Consider the following 24,764-nt stretch of genomic DNA (forward strand, 5'->3'; position numbering starts at 1 on the left):
GCTGGGCTTGGATATGGATAGGCTGCCACCATTTCGATACAGCATAGATGCCCCTCGCCTCCCTCTCACTCGACATGAGCTCAGCCAGGTTATCAGGGCAGATTTGTTGCAGCTACACACGTTTCGCACTTGGGTTCATCCCACGGAGCTTCCTACGAAGATGGCCACATATCGTGACCATTTTCTCAGGATTTCAGAGGATGGCTTCATCATATCCCCAGGATATATCGGCGTTCATATGTCGCACTCACTCAGGATTGCCTTGGGCCAGCTCAGGGTATCTTCCCACAGATTAGACGTTGAGGCCGGCAGGATGCGTCATACAACTACCGGACATAGACCCAGGCGAGAGACTAGGATATGCCCTTGTTGCACTATGGGGGAGGTGGAGACTGAGGAGCACTTTGTTTGCAGATGCCCTTTATATTATGAGATCCATGGCAGATTTCACTGCTTATTTGGGCACGGATTTGGACCTCTCTCTTGGATTATGGAGTATGAGGATCAGTATTGCTTAGCGTTGTTCATCAAGGAGATCACCAGATACAGAGACAGATTCCTCAGAGAGCACCGTCGCATCCCTGCCAGAGACCTGGTTATTCATGAGGAGCAGGACGAGGCGCAAGACCATGAGCACAGAGATAGCCCATCTTGCCAGAGAGCACCGATGGTTCCACCCCGAGGATGTACATATGACATGATCCAGCAGCACCGCAGGATGATCTTACACAGAGGCCGTACCCGTCGCTTTATTTCTAGACGACGGAGGATGATGGCAGATTTTCGGAGGAGATTGCTCCATGGCAGATTTTCGGAGGAGATTGCTCCATGGAGACTTGGCACCGCCAGCAGCCCATTTGACACTTGCCCAGATCTTCACACTCATGGCAGGAGGCATGGTCGATGGCCATGACTTCCATCATTTCTTTGGATCACAGACCCCTTAGGGAAGACGATGTTCCTCATATTTCATATTTTACATTTTGTATCTAGGCATTTTTGGTACTCTATTTCATTTCATTTTGTATCTAGGATTTTTGTAGCCATTTTTGGCATCTTAGCGGTATTACGATGAGGCCACCTAGTTGGCGCATCGTTGATGATGTATTTTCCTTTCGGATGATTTTGTGTCCCATAGGCCATGTATGGCCTTCCGTGGACCTTTAATAAAATTTCTTTCTTTCTTTCTTTCTCTCTCTACAAGATAAGGTACAAGCACTTAGGATTGAATTAGAGCAAATGAAAGACACGGAAGCAACCTCAGAAGGTGGCAGCAAGGCCAAGGATGAGCTCAAAGCAGAGCATGAGACTTTTAAGAGAGAGATGGTTACCATGCAAGCCACAATGAATGGTAACCACGCTGAATTTGCACAACAGCTCACCAAAAGGAAAGAGGAGATGCTAGCTAGAATGGACCAGCAGTGGTAAAAAAGAGGCCCACAAGCCCCAAGAAAGTGCTTATTTCCGAGACCTTGAAAGAAGAGAAAAGGAGAACCAGCAAGGCACTAAATGTCTTAGTAAGAGGCCTAATAGTGGGAGATACTCCAATGGTAGATGCCCAAACTTTGTGTTAGAATTATAGATATAATTCAGCAGTGACCAATGTAATTTAATAAGCTAGTTAGGGGCACTTTTCCCTCTTTAAGAGGTTTTTCTCCCTAACCGCAGTTAGTTCACTAACTATGGTTAGTGACTACTAAGGTTTTGTCACTAGGACAAAACCTTATCTCTAACTCTTTCAGTTGTACACAAAAACACTCTTCTATTGCAACCAAGCTATCAAGCTTTCAGCTCTCAAGCTCACTCTCTCTCTCTCTCCCCAAACACTCACATTTTTACTGTTGAATTTCTAACGCAAAACAACTCCCTCCATTGAGCTGGCGATCCTGCACCTCCTTTGTCTTTGGACTAGTCTTTAGACTTTATGCAACCCACACTTTATATGTCATAGGTGGAGTTATGCTCTTGATTATCAGGCTGCTGAGACTACCTATAGAGAAACGATAGGGTTTGCAATGGAGTGATCAGAAAATAGACAATACTCAGACACAACTGAAGAACGGAACTAAGAAAACATAGTGCCTGTCGGTAATATGAAAAACTGAATACAAGAACCTCAAGCTGTCGTGTCTCAAGGACCGTGGCTAAGGTGAATCAGAAAGATGATTCCATGTAGAGAAACAGTAGAAAAGATAGCAGCAGAGGGAACGTAACGCAGTCCTCCGTGTAGCTTGATGATGACGAAGATGATGAAGGGCTGGAGCTGCCCTAGGAAATGGCTGAAAACCAGCATGCTTTGAGGAAGGAACCTTCAGGCTATCTGGAATAGCAACATGATGAAGAAAAGGAGCAGATCTGGAGCAGGAGGGGACAGATCTGGAGCAGAGGAGCAGAGGAGACAGATCTGGAGTAGGATGGGACAGATCTGGAGCAGAAGGAACAGAGCTGACGTAGAGGAGCAGATCTGGAGCAGAGGAGCAGAAGTTGGGACAGATCTGGAGGAGAGGATGGAGCAGCCAGGAGGCAGGAAGGAGAGGCAGCAACCAGGAGGCAGAAAGGAGAGGCAGAGAGAAGGCAGCAGCCAGGAGGCAGAGAGGAGCAGAACTGAAGAGGAGAGGTAGAAGTGGAGCATGCAGGGCTGCAGCAAAGCATGGAGGAGAAGAGGAGCAGCTGCAGGTCCTGTCCTGTCACAAGGAGTGTGGGGGCAGATGCCTTTTATAGGCCAGACCTAGCTGGTCGGCCAGCTGGTCGGTGGGCCTGCCAGCTGGTCGGCCAACTGGTCGGCCAGACCAGCTGGTCTTTCTGGCCACTTGTTTGGCTGAGATGGCTGGCCTTTTGGCTAGCCTGTGAGTTGTTAGATTGCCCCATAAATTGGGGATTGTTTAGTTGCTGAATACCCCCTCTCAATTGCCAATTTGGAGGGGCAAACATTGTGTGCTGGGAGCTTCGTGTAGGGATGTCGATGGTGGTACTAGCTATCCCTGTGAAATGCCCAAGAGAAGATCACAAGAGGAGTGCCCTTGCAAGGGAATTGTTCAAGCTGGAAACCGAACAGGGAGAGAGGGATGGGAGTAGAAGATGGAGTTCTCTCCCTTAGTGCGCAGCGGAATGAAGAGGAAACTGATATGTTCATAGGAGTGATGCTCCCTGTACCTACGGCCTCCATGAAGAAGCAAGATCTTTAGATCACCAGAGATCTGGGGTCTTTAGCTCACCATGGCTCTGATACCATATAGAGAAACGATAGGGTTTGCAGTGGAGTGATCAAAAAATAGACAATACTCAGACACAACTGAAGAACGGAACTCAGAAAACATAGTGCCTGTCGGTAATATGAAAAACTGAATACAAGAACCTCAAGCTGTCGTGTCTCAAGGACCGTGGCTGAGGTGAATCAGAAAGATGATTCCATGTAGAGAAACAGTAGAAAAGATAGCAGCAGAGGGAGCGTAACGCAGTCCTCCGTGTAGCTTGATGATGACAAAGATGATAAGGGCTGGAGCTGCCCTAGGAAATGGCTGAAAACCAGCATGCTCTGAGGAAGGAACCTTCAGGCTATCTCGAATAGGAGCAGATCTGGAGCAGGAGGGGAAACATCTGGAGCAGAGGAGCAGAAGAGACAGTAGGATGGGACAGATCTAGAGCAGAAGGAACAGAGCTGAAGTAGAGGAGCAGATCTGCAGCAGAGGAGCAGAAGTTGGGACAGATCTGGAGAAGAGGATGGAGCAGCCAGGAGGCAGGAAGGAGAGGCAGAGAGAAGGCAGCAGCCAGGAGGCAGAAAGGAGAGGCAGAGAGAAGGCAGCAGCCACGAGGCAAAGAGGAGCAGAACTGAAGAGGAGAGGTAGAAGTGGAGCAGGCGGGGCTGCAGCAAAGCATGGAGGAGAAGAGGAGCAGCTGTAGGTCCTGTCCTGTCACAAGGAATGTGGGGGCAGATGCCTTTTATAGGCCAGACCTAGCTGGTCGGCCAGCTGGTCGGCCAACTGGTCGGCCAGACCAGCTGGTCTTTCTGGCCACTTGTTTGGCTGAGATGGCTGGCCTTTTGGCTGGCCTGTGAGTTGGGGATTGTTTAGTTGCTGAATACTACCTTCTACCATATCATAAATCTGCTGGTTTCTTTTTGGATACATATCTCTATTGGTCTTTTTGGAAATATCTGATGGTCGTTACAAAAGCATCAGTTGGTCTTTCCACAGAGACATCTAATAAAACATGTATTTGCTATACTTTAGCTTTGTAATGTTGTTTTTGCATTATTGGATATACAGGTACTACAAATTCTTCCGACTACTTTCTTCTGGTTTTCTCTAAAAGGGGGTTTCTTATGTGTTGTCTTTCGTTTGTGCAATGACGGTTGCTTTGGGGCAGCTCCTTCTTTCTCGTAAAGCTTCAACGGAGTTCTAGTCAGGTGCCAGGCAAGTTTTTTGTACTTATTATGATGTTTTTTTCCTCAGTATTAGGTCTGTGCTGCAGCCAACTTTGTTGGACAGGATTATGCCTTTTTATCTTGCATTTCAGATTCTAGGCTGGCTGCTCCAGATGCTCGGGATAGTACAGCCACTTGTAATGATGATACATATGCATTTTTGACTTGCAGTTATGACTCTTCTACGGATGCATCTGCTTTCAGTGTCAATAAAACACTGAACACTTGGTATTTTGACAGCGGTGCATCCAAGCATATCACTTCTAGGAAGTGTCTTTTTACTTCCTTGCATCCACATCCCATTGGTAAGAAAGTCACTTGTGCCAATAACTCGTCATATTCAGTACGTGGCACAGGAGAAGTTGAGCTTACTGCCATTGATGGCTCAGTTTTCAGACTTTCAGATGTCTTATATGTGCCTGGTATCACCAAGAATCTTCTTTCAGTATCCACTCTTAACAGAGCTGGATTTCAGGTCATCTTTGAGGATGACAAATGTGCTGTCCGAGACAGGGAAAATGATTATGCCTTAAGATTATTTGGTACTCTGCTGCGTGGGCTTTTTCAGCTTGATCTTTTTGAGAAAAGAGCAGCCCATGCTCTTGCAGTTTCTACCCCTACTGCTGCCATGCAGAATGCAGAATTATGGCATGCTCGATATGGCCACATGCATTACAACAGCTTGATGACACTTCAGAAGCACTCTATGGTTGATGCATTGCCACCTCTTGAGATACCTCCTCCACATGCCTGTGAAGGGTGCATTTTAGGCAAGATGCATAGATTCCCATTCAAAAAGGATGGTTCAGTTAAAGCTGTACGCAAATTACAGCTTATACACAGTGATGTCTGTGGTCCCATGAGGACTCCATCATTGGGTGGTCATCTCTACTTTGTTACCTTAATTGATGATTAGTCCAATTTCACTTGGGTCTTTGGGCTGAAGCGCAAATCAGAAGTGTTCATGGTGTTTAAACACTTTTCAGCCATGGTTGAAAATGAAACCGGACTCAAGATACAGACATTGCGCACAGATAGAGGTGGGGAATACTTGTCTGCAGATTTTGATGCTTTTCTGAAAGGCAAGGGTATTGTGCATCAACTCACAGTGAGGCTGACCCCTCAGCAAAATGGCAAAGCTGAGAGGAAAAAAAGAACTCTTATGGAGATGGACAGAGGTATGCTGAAAAGCAAACACATGCCTCACAAATTCTGGCTTGAAGGTCTGATGTGTGCCAACTACATTTTACATCGGGCTCCCACTAAGGCTTTGAAAACAAAAACTCCCTATGAGGTCTGGAATGGGAGAAAGCCTTCAGTGGATCATTTCCGAGTCTTTGGATGCCTTGCATATGCTCATGTGCCAGTTGAATTTAGGCACAAGTTGTCAGATAAGGCAATTAAGTGCATATTTGTTGGGTACGGTGCAGAAAGCAAGGGGTACCGTCTCTACAATCCTGCTACACGCAAGATCATTGTCAGTAGAGATGTGATATTTGCAGAAAATTCAGCTCACACTCAGGCTGAATTTCATATGCCTTCTTCTTCAGAGGATGTTTTTGAGGGGTTGCTACCCATTGCCTTGGGTTCCCCTACTGATATTTCTGATGCAAATCAGAATTTACAGCCACCTCCCGATGCTTCAGTTCAGCCACAGGATGTCTTGCCACCTCCACAGGCAGTGGAACAGGTGGTGCAGCAAGAAATTGCAGACATACATGCAGCAAAAACAATCCCAAACTGGCTGTTACAGACTCTCAGGGAGAGTAAGATTGATGCTCCATTACCTGGCAGGACTCGCAGTGCAGCAAGGCACATGGAAGGTGCTAATTCAGTGGAATCAGCATATGCAGGTACTCTTCTTGATGAAGAGGAGCCTACAACATTTGAAGAAGCAAAGGACAATGTGCATTGGATGAATGCCATGCACGATGAGTTGCAGTCCATTAAAAAAAATCAGACTTAAATGTTGTAGACTTGCCACCAGGTAAACATGCCATTGGCACACGATGGGTTTTCAAGGTGAAACGGAAGCCCGATGGCTCCATTGACAGATACAAGGCAAGGCTGGTTGCTAAAGGCTATGCTCAAAAAAAGGGCATAGATTATGAGGAGACATTTGCTCCTACATCCCGGATGACCACCAACCGATCTGTTATTGCAATGGCTGCACATTTTGAGTGGAATGTTCATCAGTTGGACATAAAAACAGCCTTCTTAAATGGAGACTTGCTGGAAGAGGTGTATGTCAAACAACCTCCACGCTTTGAAATTATAGCAAATGCACTTCAGGTATGCAAGCTAAACAAAGCTTTGTATGGGCTGAAACAGGCTCCTCGTGCATGGTATGCCAAGATTCATGCCTTTTTGACTAGCAAGGGGCTGCACAATAGTCCTACTGAGAGCACCCTCTACATCAAGATGGATGGGGGGGAAATTTTAGTCATCCTTCTTTATGTTGATGACTTACTGCCACAGGGTCCAATGAAGATAAAATTGCAGATTTCAAAGCTGATTTGCAGACCACCTTTGACATGTCAGATTTGGGGCTGCTTCACTTTTATTTGGGGATCCAGTTCTCTCAAGAGAGACGTGGCACTGTTATATCTCAGTCCAAGTATGTGCAGAAACTCTTGGACAGATTTAACATGCATGATTGTAAGCCCATAGCCACTCCCATGGAGCCGGGGCTGAAACTCACAATGCATGATGCAGGAGAATCAGTTGATGCCACATCTTACAGTCAGGCTGTTGGATGCCTCATATATCTCTGCAACACTAGACCTGATATTCAGTTTGCAGTATCTCAGGTGAGCAGGTACATGCACAGCCCAAAAACTATGCATTGGCAGGCAGTTAAGCGCATCTTCCCTTATTTGCAGGGCACGAAGTCTTTTGGCTTGTTATTTCCCAGGGGGGGTGACTTGCAGATGCATGCCTACAGTGATTCAGATTGGGCTGGTGATTATGACACTAGGCAGTCCACTAGTGGCAATTGTTTCTTTTTGGGTAAATCTTGCATTTCCTGGCTGAGCAAGAAACAATCTACAGTGGCTACCTCATCATGTGAAGCTGAGTACAGGGCAGCTTTCACAGCAACAGTTGAATGTGTCTGGCTGCACGTCTATTTGCTAATCTTCATCTGTCTTTGGAGGGTCCTTCTCCAATTCTCACTGATAGTCAGAGTGCCATTGCAATGGCAAAGAATCCAGTGTTTCATGCTCGCACGAAGCACATTGAGGTTCACTATCACTACGTCAAAGAGAAGTTGCATGCAGGAGAGATCAGTATGATCTTTGTGTCCACACATGACAACGTTGCAGATATTTTCACCAAAGCACTACCACGTGAAAAGTTTGAGGCATTTCGCAGTGCCCTGAACTTATATCCGTTTGGTGATTGATCAGCCTTGTACATGACATCGGCACTGCAGGGGGGTGTTAGAATTATAGATATAATTCAGCAGTGACCAATGTAACTAGGGATGCAAAAAGATATACATCAGTTTGTCACAGAATGCCTTACCTGTTAGAAAGTCAAATATGGTAGACGAAAGGCACCTGGCCTACTTATGCCTCTTCCCGTGCCTCAGCACCGTGGGAAAGTATTGCAATGGACTTCATTTTTTATTTACCAAGATCAAAGTCAAGGAATGATGGGATTTGGACTATCATTGGTAGATTCAGCAAACAAGCTCATTTCATTCCGGTTCGCAAAACCATAAAGGCAGATCATATGGCTATGGCACAGATCTTTAAGCAGCATGGTATGCCTAAGTCCATTGTCAGTGATCGAGATCCCAGAATGACTAGTCTATTATGGAGAGCTTTATTTGATAATATGGGGACGAATCTGAACTTTTCTTCTTCCTTCCATCCCCAGACAGATGGTCAAAGTGAGGTAGCAAATTCTAGAGCATTGGATATGCTGAAATGCTACGTGGGTAACCAGGGTTCAGATTGGGAAAAGTACGTACCATTGGGGGAGTTTGCTTACAATAATACAGTTCACAGCTCCACAGGGAAAGCCCCTTTTGAGGTCATCTATGGGAAGGTGATTCTGCCATCTATCCTGAGGACCAAAGATGAAATATTTGCAGCTGATCAGTTTGTGGGAGACCTCCAGATAGCTTTCAGCCAAGTCTGGACAGCAATTGAAAGGTCTCAAGAAAAGCATAAAAGAGCTGCAAATAAGCATAGGACACAGTTAGATCTCAAGGAAAGGGATTGGGTACTTTTGAAGTTCAAGAAAGCTAGGCTCCGCAAGTTTAAAGGCAAGCAAAAAGTGTATGTAAAGTTATCTCCCAAATACTATGGCCCTTTCAAGGTTACATAAGAAATAAATAAGGTTGCATACAGGTTGGCATTGCCAGAGCATTGGAGGATTCACAATGCTTTTTATGTGAGTCTTTTAAAGAAATTCTAGGGGCCAGAGCCTACAGAGCCAATGACAGAGGATCCACCAGAAGTAGAAGTAGAAGTAGAAGTAGAATTTACTACCGTCCTCGGGGGGCCAAAAATAACCCATGGGGCCTAATCCTCAGTACAAAAAATCTCCTCCAATGTGGAGGGGTCAAGAGTTTTTAAGTTCTTGATGGTACAGAGAAAGACGAGTGACAAAAGACCCCAACATTGAAGGAGAGGCAGTGGAGAGAACTGATGAGAGCTATGTGGTGTCTACTAGTATCTGCTGGTAATCATCCTTGATATGTGCATATCTGGGGCACTATAGGGCTACATGTGCCTCTGTCTCGACTGTCTGTGAGAATCACAAAATCTGCAAACTCTGGCATGTCGTGGCAAATTCAGCCAAGCTCCTTTCTCTATGGCCAAGGTATGTGACCATGTGCGAAATCTGGCAATATTCCTGCGATAGAGAAGAGGGATGGGAGTGCTGATGTATGGCTGAGCAGAGGCATCTCATTTCATGAATGATGACCAGCATAGAGGATTTATTTGATCTTGGTAGTATTCTAACTTGGTCTTCCTTTCTGCTGTCAACCATTGAGCTTGTAGGGTGCATAGTAAGGACAACTAGAATTCCTGTAGATTGAGCTTTTCAGGGGGCATAGTTAAGTATGGTTCCACTTTCCATCTGCTGAACCATTTCCTTATGTCTGTCCCCCATCCTGTACATATGAGATCTTGCTTTTATGGTTCTTTTGAAGTTTCATACTTGCTGTCCATGCTCTATGTGGTAATCTGTCTGTTGGCATTTATTGCACATCCACTAGATATTGCATCACTCTGATCAATGCATGAAACTCAATTGGCCTCCTGCCTGTTTCCAAAAGGAGCACAGAGTACGGGGTAGTAGCCTTGACTCCTAGATGCCGTCGTAGGAATGCTTTCTGCATTTTTTCAATCTCATTCGATGTAGATGGAGAGATGCTGCCTCCCCATACTTCTACTCCGTAGAGCACTGTTTGGACCACATATGCATCAAACAACATATTCCGGATCTTCTAGTTCCAGGTGTCACTGTGCTTGCAATCATTTTCAAATTGATAGTATTTTCCCCAACCTGTATCCAACCTTCTTTGTACACATTGCCACCATCTGTGGTCGGTTGGTATGTCGATGCATAAATATTTAAAGGTGTTGACATATTCAATGGGCTGCCTCGCAAAGCTGATAACAGGAAGGTGTTCAGGTTGAGTGGTGCATACTGCCATCATTTTGGTTTTGGTGACATTAACTTGCAGCCCACTTTCATTGCAAAAGACCTGAAGTGTCTGTAGTAGTTGATGCATGGAATCAGAGTCATAAGCAAAAAGAACCACATCATTTGCATATAGAAGCAACAGTATTGTCCATATCCCGAGTGTGGGTCCTTTTACCCCTTCTTTTGCTGTAAATTCATTTATGAGTTCTTCTAGCTTGTCAATGCAGATTCCAAACAGTGTAGGTGAGAGAGGACAACCTTGTTTTACCCCCATATTACTTTGAAATGCAGCTGCCAATCCATGCTCTTGTTTTAGTTTGCATGATACTTTCTCGTAGATTCGGGAGATGCCTACACTTAGTGCCAAGGGAACTCCGAGGTCTTGCATACTTTTCCATAGGCAACCTCTCGGGACTGTATCAAATGCTTTCTTAAAATCTACAAAACAGCATAAAAGAGTTTTTTCTTTGAGTCTGCTTTCATCCATGAGTACTCTTAATGTGACCAGATGATCTGTAGTCCTATGCTCTTTATGGAAGCCTGCTTGTCCAATGGCCCTCTTCTTGGCCTCTTCTGCCCAAATTCTGATTTTTGCTTCAAGCACCGTGCTAAAAAAGTTTAGCTAGTGTTTAGCTAACCATTATAATCCTGTAATTGGTGACAGAAGTGGAAGAGCTGGAGGAGGTCCTTCAGCTAGAGAAGATTGTGTACCATACTGTACGCAAAGGCCTTCAAGGCAAGGAATTTTACAGGTATCTTGTAAAATTCAAGAATTATTCAGCATTGGATGCGAAGTTGTTGGATGAGGACATGCCGTCTGATCATCCACAGCTTTTGGATGTTTACAAGAGAGCTTTTGAGTTGAGGTCAACTGAATAGAAGTCGAGGGGATGTCACCAAGCTGTAAATATTCCAAAGTCAAAGCATAAGTTGACCATTTATTCATCATAACTAATGAGAACTTCTATTTAATTATGTTCAAAGAGTTACTTTCATTTGGTCAAAGTCTTGACTCCAGTCAAAGATACTTAACCTCAGTTAAGTAAGCCTAACCTCGGTTAGGAAGATCTATGGCTTCGGCCAAGATGGTTAACCAAGCAATTAAATTACTAAATTCGGTCAGAGAGTGTTGACTTTGGTCAACGAGACTTGGCTTACGCCAAATTCGGTTGGAGAGGCTTGGTCATAATTAAGGCGCTTTGACTAATGGTCATGCCCCTTAATTAAGACCAAGAGGATTGACCTCAGTCGACCAAGAATTGTGTTCTATGTTTTGTTCACATGTTTGCTTGGTAAGGACGCCCACAGTGACTAGGATTAGTCCTAAGTTTATCATCCAAGAAAGAAAGAAAGAAAGAAATTTTATTAGAGTCTTCGGATGACCGATGGGTCTATGAGATTGAAAACCTGATACAAATCACAGTAAGGATGGAGCTAATGAAACGAGCATCATCACCCGTGCTGAATCCTAAGTCTGATCATACATAATCAAATACATCCGGATGTAACAATGAAAAGAAAAAGACTGGAGTGGAGCAGAATCCTCCATATGTCATGTCGCCCTGGCTGGTGCATAGCCGGTGATGGGACGCTGGCACCCGTCAAGAGATGCCGTGCGTCTCGGTCTCCTGGACGAGGCTCGACGCAAGACCAGAGCCACCGTGACTCCCGTGGGGCGTATCCCGGATCTAAACAATGACGGGAGGTCCCCCACAGTGATCTGTGTCCCCTCGATGTCTCGTGTGTCATGCTGTGATTGTCACATCGAGGTCTCTGTCACATCTGCAGCTAGAGGCTGGACGATCAATGTCACTCAATGGAAAGAACTATGTGATCCTGCTCTGAGAGGTGTCTGATGATGTGGCCAAGCCCCGTCGCCTGAGTAAGTACTCTCTGTGTCGGACCCCCTCGTGAATGAAGGCCGCGAGGCATCTCTGATCTGGGTAGGTGAGGAATCTAGAAAGGAGCCCGGAGCTGTCTCTGAAGAGACAGTGGTAGCAACCTCGGATCTCGTAGTACACTGGGCACCTGAAAATAAAATGCTCCTCCGACTCAACCTCTTGACAATTGCACAATATGCATAAGCGATGCTCCCTAGGGATCCCCTCTGCTCTGCCGCTCTCTATGCGGAGGCGGTGTGATGATACCCGAAACTGTCCAATGGAGATCCGTAGTGAGTGAGGCATATGAAGCTCAGTGTATCCCCGGTGGTTTGATGAATCCCTCCTCCGAAATATGAAGACAGTAATCTCTGTAGAAACTCAGCTTCACTGGAAGCTCCCTCGGCTCCAACCAGGTCCTAAAGGTGTGTAGCTGCAGGAGATCCTCTTGAATGACCTGGTTGGTGTGTGGCCCAATCGGGATGGTGGGTGGGAGTACTGGAGGGGCATCTAAACTGTACTAAAAAGGAGGTATCCTATCGATGTGAAACCCTAGTCTCACAAACCATCTGTGAGTCCGTGCATACCAACATCGCTCGTCTCCCTCTACTGCCAACCTCATGGAGGAATCGAGAGCTACTGAAACGAGCATCATCACCCGTGTTGAATCCCAAGTCTAATCATACATAATCAAATACATCTCGATGTAACAATGAAAAGAAAAAGACTGGAGTGGAGCGGAATCCTCCGTAGGTCATGTCGCCCTGGCTGGTGCATAGCCGGTGATGAGACGCTGGCACCTGTCAAAGGATGCCGTGCGTCTCGCTCTCCTGGACGAGACTCGCCGCAAGACCAGAGCCACCATGACTCTCGTGGGACGTATCCCGGGCCTAAACAATGACGGGAGGTCTCCCAGAGTGATCTCTGTGTCCCCTCGATGTCTCGTGTGTCGTGCTGCGATCGTCACATCGGGGTCTTTGTCACGTCTGCGGCTAGAGGCTCTGGACGACCAATGTCACTCAATGGGAAGAACTCTCTGATCTTGCTCTGAGAGGTGTCTAATGATGTGGCCAAGCCCCGTCCCCTGAGTAAGTACTCTCTGTGTCGGGCAGAAGGAGCAAATGGCGGACTGGAGCAGAGGTCAACAATGAAGAGGATGGACAGCTCCACGTTGAGCTGGCTGCATCATGCTTGGGCTGTCAAATCATTGAGCTCCAAAACAAAATTCGCGCGCAGAAACAAATTTCGTCACTTCTTGCAAGGGCTGTAACTTTTCACAGAAAACTCAGATTGCAATGATGTAAAAACGAAATTTATAGTACTCAAGGTCCTCTACAACTTTGCTAAAGACACAAAGCCATGATTCTGCTTCTAGATCCGGATAGAAGCGTCACATCGCCGCAGGTCACAAAAAGATGTAGCTGAAGGAAAGAGAAGAGAGGTGGCAAATCATGGGATGGAGAAGAGAGCTCAAGGAAGGAGAGAAGAGGGCAGCCTTCCAAGGAGGAGGAGGTAGAGTAGCTTCATTGGCCTCCCTCACCTCAACCTCTTGGAAGGAAAACTCTCAAAGTGCCAGAAGGAGAGTCACCAATGTCGAAGTAGAAGCCTCAGGTACCACGACCAATCGGGAAGTCAATCAATGCGAAGTACCTCAGCCACCGATCGAATAAGCAATGTTGAAGAAGTCACTTGTTGATGTAGAGTGGTCTACATCAAGCTCGATGTAATGCACTAATCAGAGAGATCACTGTAGTGGAGTGTGTCGGAGTAGTATTGGAGAACTCACATCTAGCTCGGGAATTCTTCACCAAAGTTTGGAGTAGTCACATGTTGATGTAGAGTGGTCTACATCAAGCTCGATGTAATGCACTAATCAGAGAGATCACTGTAGTGGAGTGTGTCGGAGTAGTATTGGAGAACTCACATCTAGCTCGGGAATTCTTCACCAAAGTTTGGAGTAGTCACATGAAGGAGTCACCGCAATGTAATGTCAAGAGTTCACATCAAGTGACAGGCAGAGAAGACAGAGGCAGCATGGACAGCAGATGCAAGTATAAGAAAGGTTCCAGACTTGGGCATTGCGGAGCCTCGCAAGCGATTAGGAGTTATTCGCGTGACCAAGTGCTAAGAAGACCCCAGAAGACCTAACCCATGGACATGGGATTAGAATTAGGCTAGAAATTAGACACGTAGCAGCAGCTTGCCAACAGAGTGAGCCTTGAGCTCCTTTTTATTTTGGATTCATGTTCTAAACTTTGTAACTCAGCTCTACGCTGAACTCTCTGTACTCAAATCTTTCAAGTAATAAAATACCTTGGGGGGGTCCAGCCTGACGCCCGTCCTGGGCCATAGTGCTATGTGAGAGTGGAGAAGTGAGAGAGTGTGTGATTAGAGAGTAAAGGTTTTATTTCTGCACAGCGCGCTTAATCGTGAAGAAATAGTCGAAGATTAAGTGGTAACTGATTACATATAGAATCCACCAAAACAATATATTTCCGTCCAAAACTATGGACACAACAAAAGAGATAGATCTAGAGTCCCACCAAGGTGTGGTCCTCTGATCTTACCAAAGGTCCTTCCCTACCTGCTAGTCCTCTAGAACCCTGAGTCCGTGTGGTCCACCTTGAGCATATGTAGACTCTCTGTCCAGAGATCTCAGCTTCTTACTGCCCTAGGAGACAGCCAAGTCCCAGCCCTAGTAGAGCTCAGTCTGCAGCCTCTATTGCAATCCTCTGCCTTCTGGAAGTAGACCTGAGGATGTGTGCACTGCTGCTGCTGCTGCTGCCACACTTGCTGGTGTGCTGGATGCTATGAATGAGGCACTAGGCCTCCCTTTTATAGGCCCAAAGGCCCTCTGAAATAACCGACTAGATCAAGCCTAAATGGCCAACTTTTGCAGCCCCTCCAACCGACTGGAACAGGCCCTAAAACTGCCCCCGCAGCTCCTACTGGCTCCCTCCACTGCATGTATGGGGCTGTGGGCTAGCCTATGTGGCCGACCAGCTCTCTCCCCCCACCAGTCCTGTGGGGCTATAAAACCAAGGCACAAGGCCCTTTAATCATTGCGGGGCCCAGACCCCTTGGTCCTGCCCTGATCTGGCAGACCTAGTAGGCTGGCTCTGACCAGCCCTACCAGTCCTCCATCTAGCCGACCATGCTGCAGGCCTCCCCCGCCATAAATGCACCACAAACAGGCCCTGTTGCAGGCCGCATATCTGCTCACAGATCCTGCCCTGTGCTGCGCATCTACCTCCAGGATACCTCGCCATCATTGCGCTCTTGTGAGGTGCTGCCCATGTGGCAGCCCCCTCTCTCTTTCCTTGCATGTCCTGCCCTAGGTCTCCCTCCCCCATGCTCTCCTCATTGGGGGCTTACAGATGGGGAGGTGACCTTTCCAACAATATTGTGTTTGCTGCTTTTTACTGCTCTGGACTGTTTTTCTATGTTTTCCTTGCTGTTTCTCCTCACATCTTTGTTGTTAGAAATCACAACAGAGGGTATACACATAGCAGAAGACTGACAAAAGAGCCCAGGAGCTCACACGGTGGGGTTGGGGGTGGAAACACAAATTTATTTACTTTGTGTGCTCATGAAACATGTGCAAGCTAGACAATGCTCCAAGAGAGATATAGAACCAACAGTATATTTCCGTCCAAAGGACGTAATACAAAAGAGTCCAAAGACCCACCAAATCGTGGTCCTCTATCCTTACCAAAAGGATGTTGTTCTACTATCTCTGTAGCACTTCTATATCCCTAAGCCTGCCTGCTCCTCTCCGACCTTCAGTAGACTTTGATTCCATGCTTTCATCCCTGCTCCTTGCTGCCCTGGAAGATAACCAAGCGTGCAGCCCCTCGCTGAGCTGAGTCTGCAGATCTTCAGCCGCACTGGATCCCCTGGATGATGGCCCAGTTCTTGCTGCTCTACTGCTCCAAACTGCTGCTGGAAGTGCTGCCTCAATGGATGGGGAATGAGCCCCAAGGGTATGCTTATATAGGGGCTGGAAGCCCCAAAATCGGCCGACTGGCCCTGCTCTGTGAACTGACCCACCAGCCCCTTGTATGGGACTATGGGGACCCTCTTTTGGGTCTGTGTGCTGCCGACCTGGTCGATCAGCCAACCAGCCAGCCTAAGCCCTATGTAATGGCAAGGGGACTGCCCATTGGAGCCCCTTCCCCTACCGTACCATGCTTGCCTTGCATCTGTCCCTCTCCTGGCCGACTTAATCTAGGGCCTGTGCAACACCCTGATCTGCTCCATAAAGCCCACCAGCTCTTCGCCTTTGTCCTGGAGCCTGCTCCAGCCTACAGACTCCTATCCTAAGCCCGTACCACAAGCTTTCTCTGCTCCGTACAGTTGTTGCAGGCCTCCAAACTGCCGTGTGGCAGAACCCTACACTCTTGGGCCTCCTCAAGAACCCCGCCTTGCCAAGTAGGACCTGAGGTGTGCTGCCCCCATAGCAGCCTGTGTGCTGCCCCTATGGCAGCCCCCTCTTTCTTCTTTTCCTCTTGAGTTTGCTACCCACATGGCAGCCAATAAGCTGCCCATGTGGTAGCCCTAACCCTAAGTTTACCTTCCCCACACTCTCCTCATATGGAGACTTACAGATCTCGGCCCGATGCCAACTCATCGATGAAGATGCTCCAGTGTAGCTCCCGTGTCATAGCCCTCTGGAATAGTGCCAATAGGTGGAAACCAAGAGTCGGAACATAAAGAACCTGTGAGGTATGCTTCTCCTCTGTCATCGAGGATGATTTTCAACCTGCCCTCACCTTGAACTGGTACAATTATTGTTATCAGCAATGTAAATATTACCTGACCGCCATCAAAGGTCCTGGAACTGCTTTCAGGAAGGAGTCATGTGCCTGGAAGCACCACTATCCACAATCACTCCCGAGAGGACTCACCTATGGTGTGACTTGTAACCTCCCTACTCGAAGAAGAGGGTACTCCAATGTCCATGATCTCCATGTGTACAAACACAGGGGTTGTCGCAGATACAGCTGAGGAACCGGTATCCTTCTCGTGGCTCCACTCAAAGCCCTTCCTTTGATCATGGCTCCACTCAAGGCACTTCCTTCACTCCACTCAAGGCACTTCCTTCGGTAGTGGCCCTTCTGGCTATAGTGGTTACAGGTCCAATTTGCCTTCAGGTCCTCATGATCCGCATTGGAGTTCTCCTCCATGGACGTCCCCTTACCCCTATTGTTGTTGTTGTTGTTGTTCTGTCCTTTCGCCTGCGGGACGGCCAAGGCTTCCAATCTGCCACCTTGTGGAGGGTTGTGAAACCACTCCTCCTGGTCAGTACCATCGACACAAGCTCCTCCCACGTGAGAGTATTGAGTCTCACACTGCACCGATAATCAGAGAGGAGTAGAAGGCTGAGTACTGTGAGCAAAGATAGGGCCGCAAGGTGATGGCCATATCCTCCGACGATAGCTCCTCCCCAACCTGAAAGACCTCCTCAAAGAGCTTGCAACTTGTTGATGTGCTCCCGCATGTTGCACACTTCGCGGGGTTCGACGGTTCTATCTATACTTTGAGAGGCTTCTTGGGTGATACCCTGTTATAGGGAGATGCAATTGCTCCCAAATTTCTTTTGCCAGTGTCATGTGCTTCATGTGGTTGATTACTTAAGGGGTAGTTGAGGAAGATGAAGGAATGTACTCAGGCATTGACAAGATCCCACAACTGTGCCAAGATCTCCTGCTCCTTCTAGTCCATGATGCCGAGGTGGTCCTCCGGATCCAGCCTGACAACTTCAACTAATATGAAATCAGCCATATCATATGACTACAACACTAATCCCATCATTACCCTTCATACACCACAGTTGTTTCCATCGAACTGACTGCCCACCTGGATGTTGGAATGGTCACCTCCCCATCTGTGAGCCCCCAAATGAGGAGTGCATCGGGGGGGTGGACCAGAGATGGAATGGCCTGCCACATGGACAGCATCTTGGCTGTCAAGTGGGCAGGAGACTCATGGTGGAGAGGGGGCTGCCACATGGCCAGCACCTCACAGAAAAAAAAGGCAGAAGGGCTGCCATGTGGGCAGCACACAGTAGCCTGGCAGAGGTGCAGCATGTCGTGGATGTGCGGGCTGGAACAGGCCCCTGATAAAGGCGCACAGGAGGCAGGAAAAAGGGCTGGCACATGGCACAACATGGCAGGGCAAAGGCGCCTGCAAAGAGGACCACAAAGGCCCTTATATAGGGCAGGAGAGCCAGCCAACCAGGCCGACCAGAAGGTTGGCTGGTTAGGGCTCGTCAGACTAGCCAAGTCGGCCTGCATAAGGGGCTGGGCCCCTGCATAGAAATAAGGGCAAAAAGCCCTGGTTTTAAGGGCCCCAACGGGGCAGTTTTGACAGACCAAGTCGACCAGGGAGGGGCTGACTGAGTCGGCTATTTGCCCCTCCCCTGGTTGGTTATTTTGGGCAGGTCTGGGCCTATTAAAGGAGAGGCCTCAGGCCTCATTTTATCATCCAACAGTTCAGCAGAAAAGGCAGCAGACAGGAGCAGCCAGAAGACACTTCCTTGGGCCTCATCCTGGAGGTGAAGGAGAGTAGAACATGAGCTGCAGACCGAGCTCTCAAGGGGTGAACCTTGGCTGTCTCTCAGGGCAGCAAGGTGTTGTGATCTGGACGGAAAGTCTACAGAAGCTCGAGGTGGAGCACGCGGGCTCGAGTCCAGAGATAGCCTGCAGATAGGAGAAGGACCTTGTGGAGAGATCAGAGGACCACACCATTGGTGGGACTCTGGATCTATCTCTTTTGTATTGTGTCCATAGCTTTGGACGGAAACATATTATTTTGGTGGTTTCTCTATCTGGTTGGTTCATTGTCTATTGATGAGTCTCCACATATATTCTATGCACATAAGTTTAAGAAGTTTGTGATTCCACACCCCAGACCACACTGTGTGAGCTCCTGGGCTATTCTATCAGTCTTCCGCTGTGCGTACCCTCTGTTGGGTCATTTCTAACACTGGAATGTAGGAAGTATTGGGATCTTCACCGGCTTCTCAGCCTTTTCTAGCCAACTTGCAAACTTATAAGGGATGACCTTACTCTTGTGAAAGGAGGGCAGTTGGGAAAGAAAAGAAGAGGTTGCACGCTTTGCAAGGTGGCTGTCTTTCAGTGACACCTCGTTCAGGCTGCTGCTCCTTGTTCCGTACTTTCCACACTTGCTCAATCAGCAGCCGCAAATGCCTTCTGCCCTGAGTGATCTCTCTGTGTCCAAGGCTTCAGGCTATCTTGGGCTCTGATACCATGTCAAAGAATGTAGTGGAAGTATGCATGTCGAAGAGAGATGCAGGAATGTGGCAAGAAAGGGAAGGTACTGCGATTAGAGAGAGAATGTACTGCACAATAAACCGCAAAGGAGTGCGAGAAACGAGAGCTGGAAAAACTCTGCTTTTTACTGCTGAGGAAAACACAACTGGTACAATCCCAAGGCTGTCCAAACAGAGGTAGAAAACTGGGCCTTTTGATTCATACAATACAAGGGCAAATAGGCCCTATTTATAGGAGGGGGCGAGGCTGCTGACTGGCCGACTTAACCCGGCCTGGTCTGGGTTGGCTGGTCAGCTAACCCTACCTGGTCTGGACAGCTGACCGGACCCTGCTCAGGTCGGCTGACCCAACCCTTTTTGGTTAGGTGGTTGGCCGGCCTGGCTGGCCCCAACCAGCTGGCAATAGCCAGCCCTAAACAGCCCTTGACCAGGCCATAACGAGGCCATAAACTAGCCCCTTAGTAAGCCCTTCATCCAGTCTTAAGTACAATGGTATGCCATGGCACTGCCCCCAAATGACCGCATAATTTACAGGAAGAACCTATAACTATCTTTCGCCAGGCACACCCACAAATCAGCCCTCCCTCCCTATACTACAGGCACGAGATGCCAAGATCTTAACAATTACATCCTACAAACCCCTCCTGCTCCTACGTGCCTTTTTAAGTCCTATTAGACATCTTCAGCGTTTACAACCTTTGTGCATTTCTTCTTCAAATCAAGATCTTGATTTTTAGATTTCAGCCAACAAAAATATGCTTTGTGAGGTTTCTACCAATGTGATAATAATTCAAGGCTTTTTGTCCTAATCTTTTCTTGTATTTGCACGCTATATATGGTCATATGCCTGTTTATGAAAGAGAGTCTTGATTCCATGGAGTTGTCTCGCTGTGAAAGCTTATGCCTCATGGGAATGTACGTGCCGCCCCATTCACAAGCGTGCATCCATCAATCCATCCATAAATCAAGGTTTAGGAAAGGATTCAATTCAAAGTGACAATCACAGGGTGAGAAAATTCATATTTCCAACTGTTCCTAGAGATTCTGTATCATTTGAGGTCCAACTTGCGATGCTAATGCTAGCTTTTCAAGCACAAATTCTTCAACACTTATCAACTGTTCCTAGAGATTTTGTATCATTTGAGGTCCAACTTGCGATGCTAATGCTAGCTTTTCAAGCACAAACTCCTCCATTCCATGAAAGTTTCAAAGAAATCAAATTTTGAGTAGTCCAAGTTTCTTCTTCACTGGAAAATTTTTCATGGGCGAAGTTTGGGCATCTTTCACCAAAAAACTTGGCTTTTTCTCCATAGTGTCTGCGTCCTTTTCCGTCTCATGAGATGTGGGCCCATTGGAGCACCCTTGATAAGCACGCAAAACGCACCACGACTGGTTCTCGCTCCTCAAGCTTCTAGACTAACTAAAGTAGGCCTCCTACGAGCTCGTGACAGAAACAGCGAGTACAAAATCAGCATCCCTCTCCTTACGCTCTCTCAGCGCAACCGGTCTAAAAAATGCTGTTAAGTGACAATGCCTCCGCTTTTACTTTGTCGTAGCTTATGCACTTTATTGAAGCACACTTTCAGGGTCATCGTATGTTTGAAGTACTGACGAGGCAACATTTTGATAAACGAGGCTTTCGGCATTTTCGTGCTAGAGTTGTCGAGAATACTGTGGCGTCTAATTAAGGCGTGGTACCGCAACGCTAAAATGCACAAGGGGAGCTTGATGGCAAATGCGCAGGCACTGTACCAGAACAAATTGGTTTTTGCAACCTGGTCGCTTGGGAGCATCCGCATCATCGTGAACGATGTCCCCACAGGAAGCAGGGTGCGCAAGGAGGGCAGCAAGGATGGAGAAAGCAGCTGCGAGGAGCAATGGACGAGCCATGGGGTGACGAAACGGCAAGGTGCGATCCTCCAACTCCTCAAAAAGAGAAGCTAAAAATTCGCAGAGCAGAATTCACGAGACAAACAAGAGGATCATCTCGATTTGTGAGAGGAGAGATCAACAAAGATAAGATCATCTCGATTTCTGCTCAAATTCTAGGGATCGTGGGAAAGGATCTGATGCCGTTTCTTTGTCGTGGGAAAAAGGCGAGCCGTATTTGCAGGAAAGTACGCTGTGCAAAAGTAGCTCTCCATTTTGTTGGCCCTTTAAGACTTTGCATTAACTATGAGTCTATTTTCACAATCTATGCAAACACATCGGTTGTTTATGGCAATAAGGTTGATTAGCTATGGCTACCACTTTGTCCTCCTCCCCTTCTCTTATGTAGGTTGGCAACGAGCCTCTCATTCTTTACCTTCCCCATCTTTTATTATTGCCGCCGTTGAGTGTGCGCAGTTGGTGACCCTCCATGGCCCAAAATCTATCCATCCTACCCCACAAACACTTGCAGTGTTTAATATAGGGGCAAGTTCTTAAGATATGTATCATTAACATCATCAAGAAGCTTTCCTTGGATCATGTATCCATTCAAGCTTGTTTATCACGAGTCATATCCTATTTTTTCAGCATTGGTGTCTCATACTCATACCATGGCTTGGGCACCACCCACAATAGTTTTAGCAAGACCTTATGGGTTCTCTACACACCTTGATGTGTGGTTGGCTTGCCCTCTCTCTACTCACAAAATGAGGTGAGATAAGAAGGTAACTGTAAGCCTCGAGAGTTGTGTTCATGCTCGTATGGATAAACCATGGAGAGGAAAAATCATAAGTCTTTCCTTACATTACAAGTACAACATAATAGGTGCCCAAATGAAAGCTATGCTCTAAACTTCATATTATATGGTCACCAATTTTTGCTCATTATGTACTTTTATTGAGGATGGGATCACACTCAATGGTAAGGTACTTATAAGGTAGTGTTGCCTTAGCTTCCCAGAAGATGTCCTTGATGATAAGGTCCCTATAAGGTGTTGTTTCCTAGAAGATGCCCTTCGTTTTCATGCCACGCTCGCGTCCATGTGATGAAGTGAATTGTCAAGAAATGCTTACATGTTTATTCTTTTTATTTTATACCAAGGTGCTTGATTCGAAGAAAGTGTGAAAAGACACGACCATATTATTATCTACTCATCATTCTCATCAAGCTTGTCACATACTACGAAATAGCATAAGCAATCCACCGACATCTCATAAGGCAAAACTCATCCATCATTTAGAATTCATAAATATGTGTGTCTACACAATTAGCAGTCTATAACATGCATTATGCCTACATAATTGTGGCTTCTTCTTTCTATTTAAAATATGGAAAAATCATGTGTGAGAACTTCAAAACCAATCTTGTAGAAAGCCATGATGTTTTAATCAAGTCAGGAAAGGTGTTAACAATAGATAACATAGCTTCATGTATGCATTCTCATCTCTACGTTGCCAATTGCATACTAAAGTTGAAATTTTTGAATCTATTTGTATCAAATGTTTGAATTCTTAAGATGGGATTGCAAACTCAAAATAAGTTTTAGTGTGTGGCAATTCATAGGGAGATATTGGGGTCTTTTCATTGTACATCAATCATCATTCCCTTTTAGGTTGTACATTAGTCATTGTTCCTTTTCATTATACATCACTCATCATTCTCTATTTGATTATTGATCGGTTGGTCTAGCTATATATCTTACTCATATCTTACATGTCAAATTGAATGGTTTTTATTTTTAAAAAATCCCACATAGATTTGATAAAACCATTGCCAAAAGTACATTCCATAGAGAAACCTCTAACTAATGTTTGATTGCAACCGATATAGTGATGCATAGTGCATATAGTTGAAATCTATCCATTCTAGGAATATATGGGGCCATAATTTTTGTATTGCAAGAAGACATTTGACCTTATTAAGTTTTAGCTCTCGCATGTCGATTAGTGTTATTAGAACTACCCACATTACTTTTTAAATGTTTCTAATGCTCATTAACACGTGCTCATACACAAAATAAAGGGTGTTGTTCATGAAGCTTTCTTTTGGTAGGCTATGTTTCTATCTCCATAACCCCTTATAGAAGCTTCTAATTGAGGGAATCTCTTTTTCAAATGATTATTTGTTTCCTCAATAACAAAGCTCCACAATGCTTGTTTGAGGATCATCACAATCTTTAACTCTCAACTTACAAATGCAACATCCCTTAAGAAGTATATATGCTATAGATTCCATATATACCTTTTTGAATATCATCAAGATCTTTAACTCTCCATTTACAAATGCAAGGTCCAATGAGAAGTATGTAGACTATGGATTCCATATATGATCGACAATTTAATTGGTCATTGTTAATGGGATAATGGACTTGGACAACATCAAGAAGTACATATACTATGGATTCCATATATACTTGTTTGAGTATCATCAAGATCTTTACCATTTACAAATGCAATGTCCCATAAGAAGTATGTAGACTATGGATTCCATATCTGATTGACAATTTAATTGGTCATTGTTAATGGGATAATGTTGGCTCTTTCCCACGGCTTCCATAGGAAGAGCAGGGTATTCTCAGTATGTAGGGTTCTGAGGCTTTTTGTCACCTACAGATAGATTGGGGTTGTCGTTTGTAGTATAAGTGTAGCTTAGGACCTTGAGTCGTATTCTAGTGAGAGACATAGGCTTAAGTGTGGTAAGCAAACATAGTGCATGCATGTGTGAAAGGAACGTGTATCATCATGGTTGGGGTAATAAAGGCTTTTGCCTTCATTAGGAGTTGAAGGGTTTAGGAGGAGTTTAAGGATTAGAGGGAGATTCAGGGTTTAGAAGGAGGTTCCAAGGTTCAGAGAGAGGTTCCAGAGTTTAGAAGAGGTTCAAGGGTTAGAAGGAGGATCCAAGGTTTAGGGTAGAGTACATGGTGGAGAACTCATCTCCCTCGTAGATCATGGAGGTTTAAGGGTTTAGGGGGAGCATAGGAGTGGGAGAGGAAGAAGATGTAAGAGCATGGGGGAAAGGAGAGACAGAAGGAGGGAGGAGGAGGAGGGAGGAGGAGGGAGGAGGAGAAGGAGGAGGAGGGGGAGAGGAGGAGAGGAGAGGAGGAGAGGGAGAGAATGGGTTGTAAGGTTGGAGGAGAGGGGAGGAAGAGTTGCAAGGTTAGGACGTGCTTTTGGATGTGGAATGCAAGAAAGCATGGACACTTGAGACAATTGCTTGGAATACCAAAGTAGAACTCAACACAATGCCCCTAAGAGTCTGGGCTTCATTCCATTATGGGGTATTTATACAAGTTGGAGAGCTTCTCTCTCTACATGTAGGAATTGTAAGACATTCTCTCTCTACATGTAGAACTTGCATATAGAAGTTGCATGTAGGAGTTGCAAGTTGCATGTAGGAGTTGCAAGTTGCATGTAGGAGTTGCATGTAGAACTCGCATGTAGAACATGCACGTAGGAATTGCATGGAGAACTCGCATGTAGGACTTGCATGTAGGAATCGCATGTAGGACTTGCATGTAGGAGTTGCAAGTAGAAGTTGCAAGTAGAACTTGCATGTTGAGGATTCCTAAGAGAGA

At 46.1% G+C, this 24,764-nt stretch overlaps 1 protein-coding gene across 1 annotated transcript in view; it reads right to left on the reverse strand.

Moving 5' to 3' along the window:
* Positions 1 to 21,364, reverse strand: part of SPPL2 (SIGNAL PEPTIDE PEPTIDASE-LIKE 2) — a 136,807-nt gene extending 115,443 nt beyond the window's left edge. Inside the window, exon 1 of the mRNA XM_087397133.1 lies at positions 21,014 to 21,364. Coding sequence (XP_087253259.1) covers positions 21,014 to 21,151 — 138 coding nt within the window. The 5' untranslated portion in view covers positions 21,152 to 21,364. The remainder of the gene's footprint in view (positions 1 to 21,013) is intronic.
* Between the last annotated feature and the right edge of the window lie 3,400 nt (positions 21,365 to 24,764).

This window comes from Dipteris shenzhenensis, chromosome 26 (assembly GCF_047967505.1).
Source record: "Dipteris shenzhenensis isolate YYH24624 ecotype China chromosome 26, Dip_SZ_1.0, whole genome shotgun sequence".
In the NCBI taxonomy this organism is placed as follows: Eukaryota; Viridiplantae; Streptophyta; class Polypodiopsida; order Gleicheniales; family Dipteridaceae; genus Dipteris; species Dipteris shenzhenensis.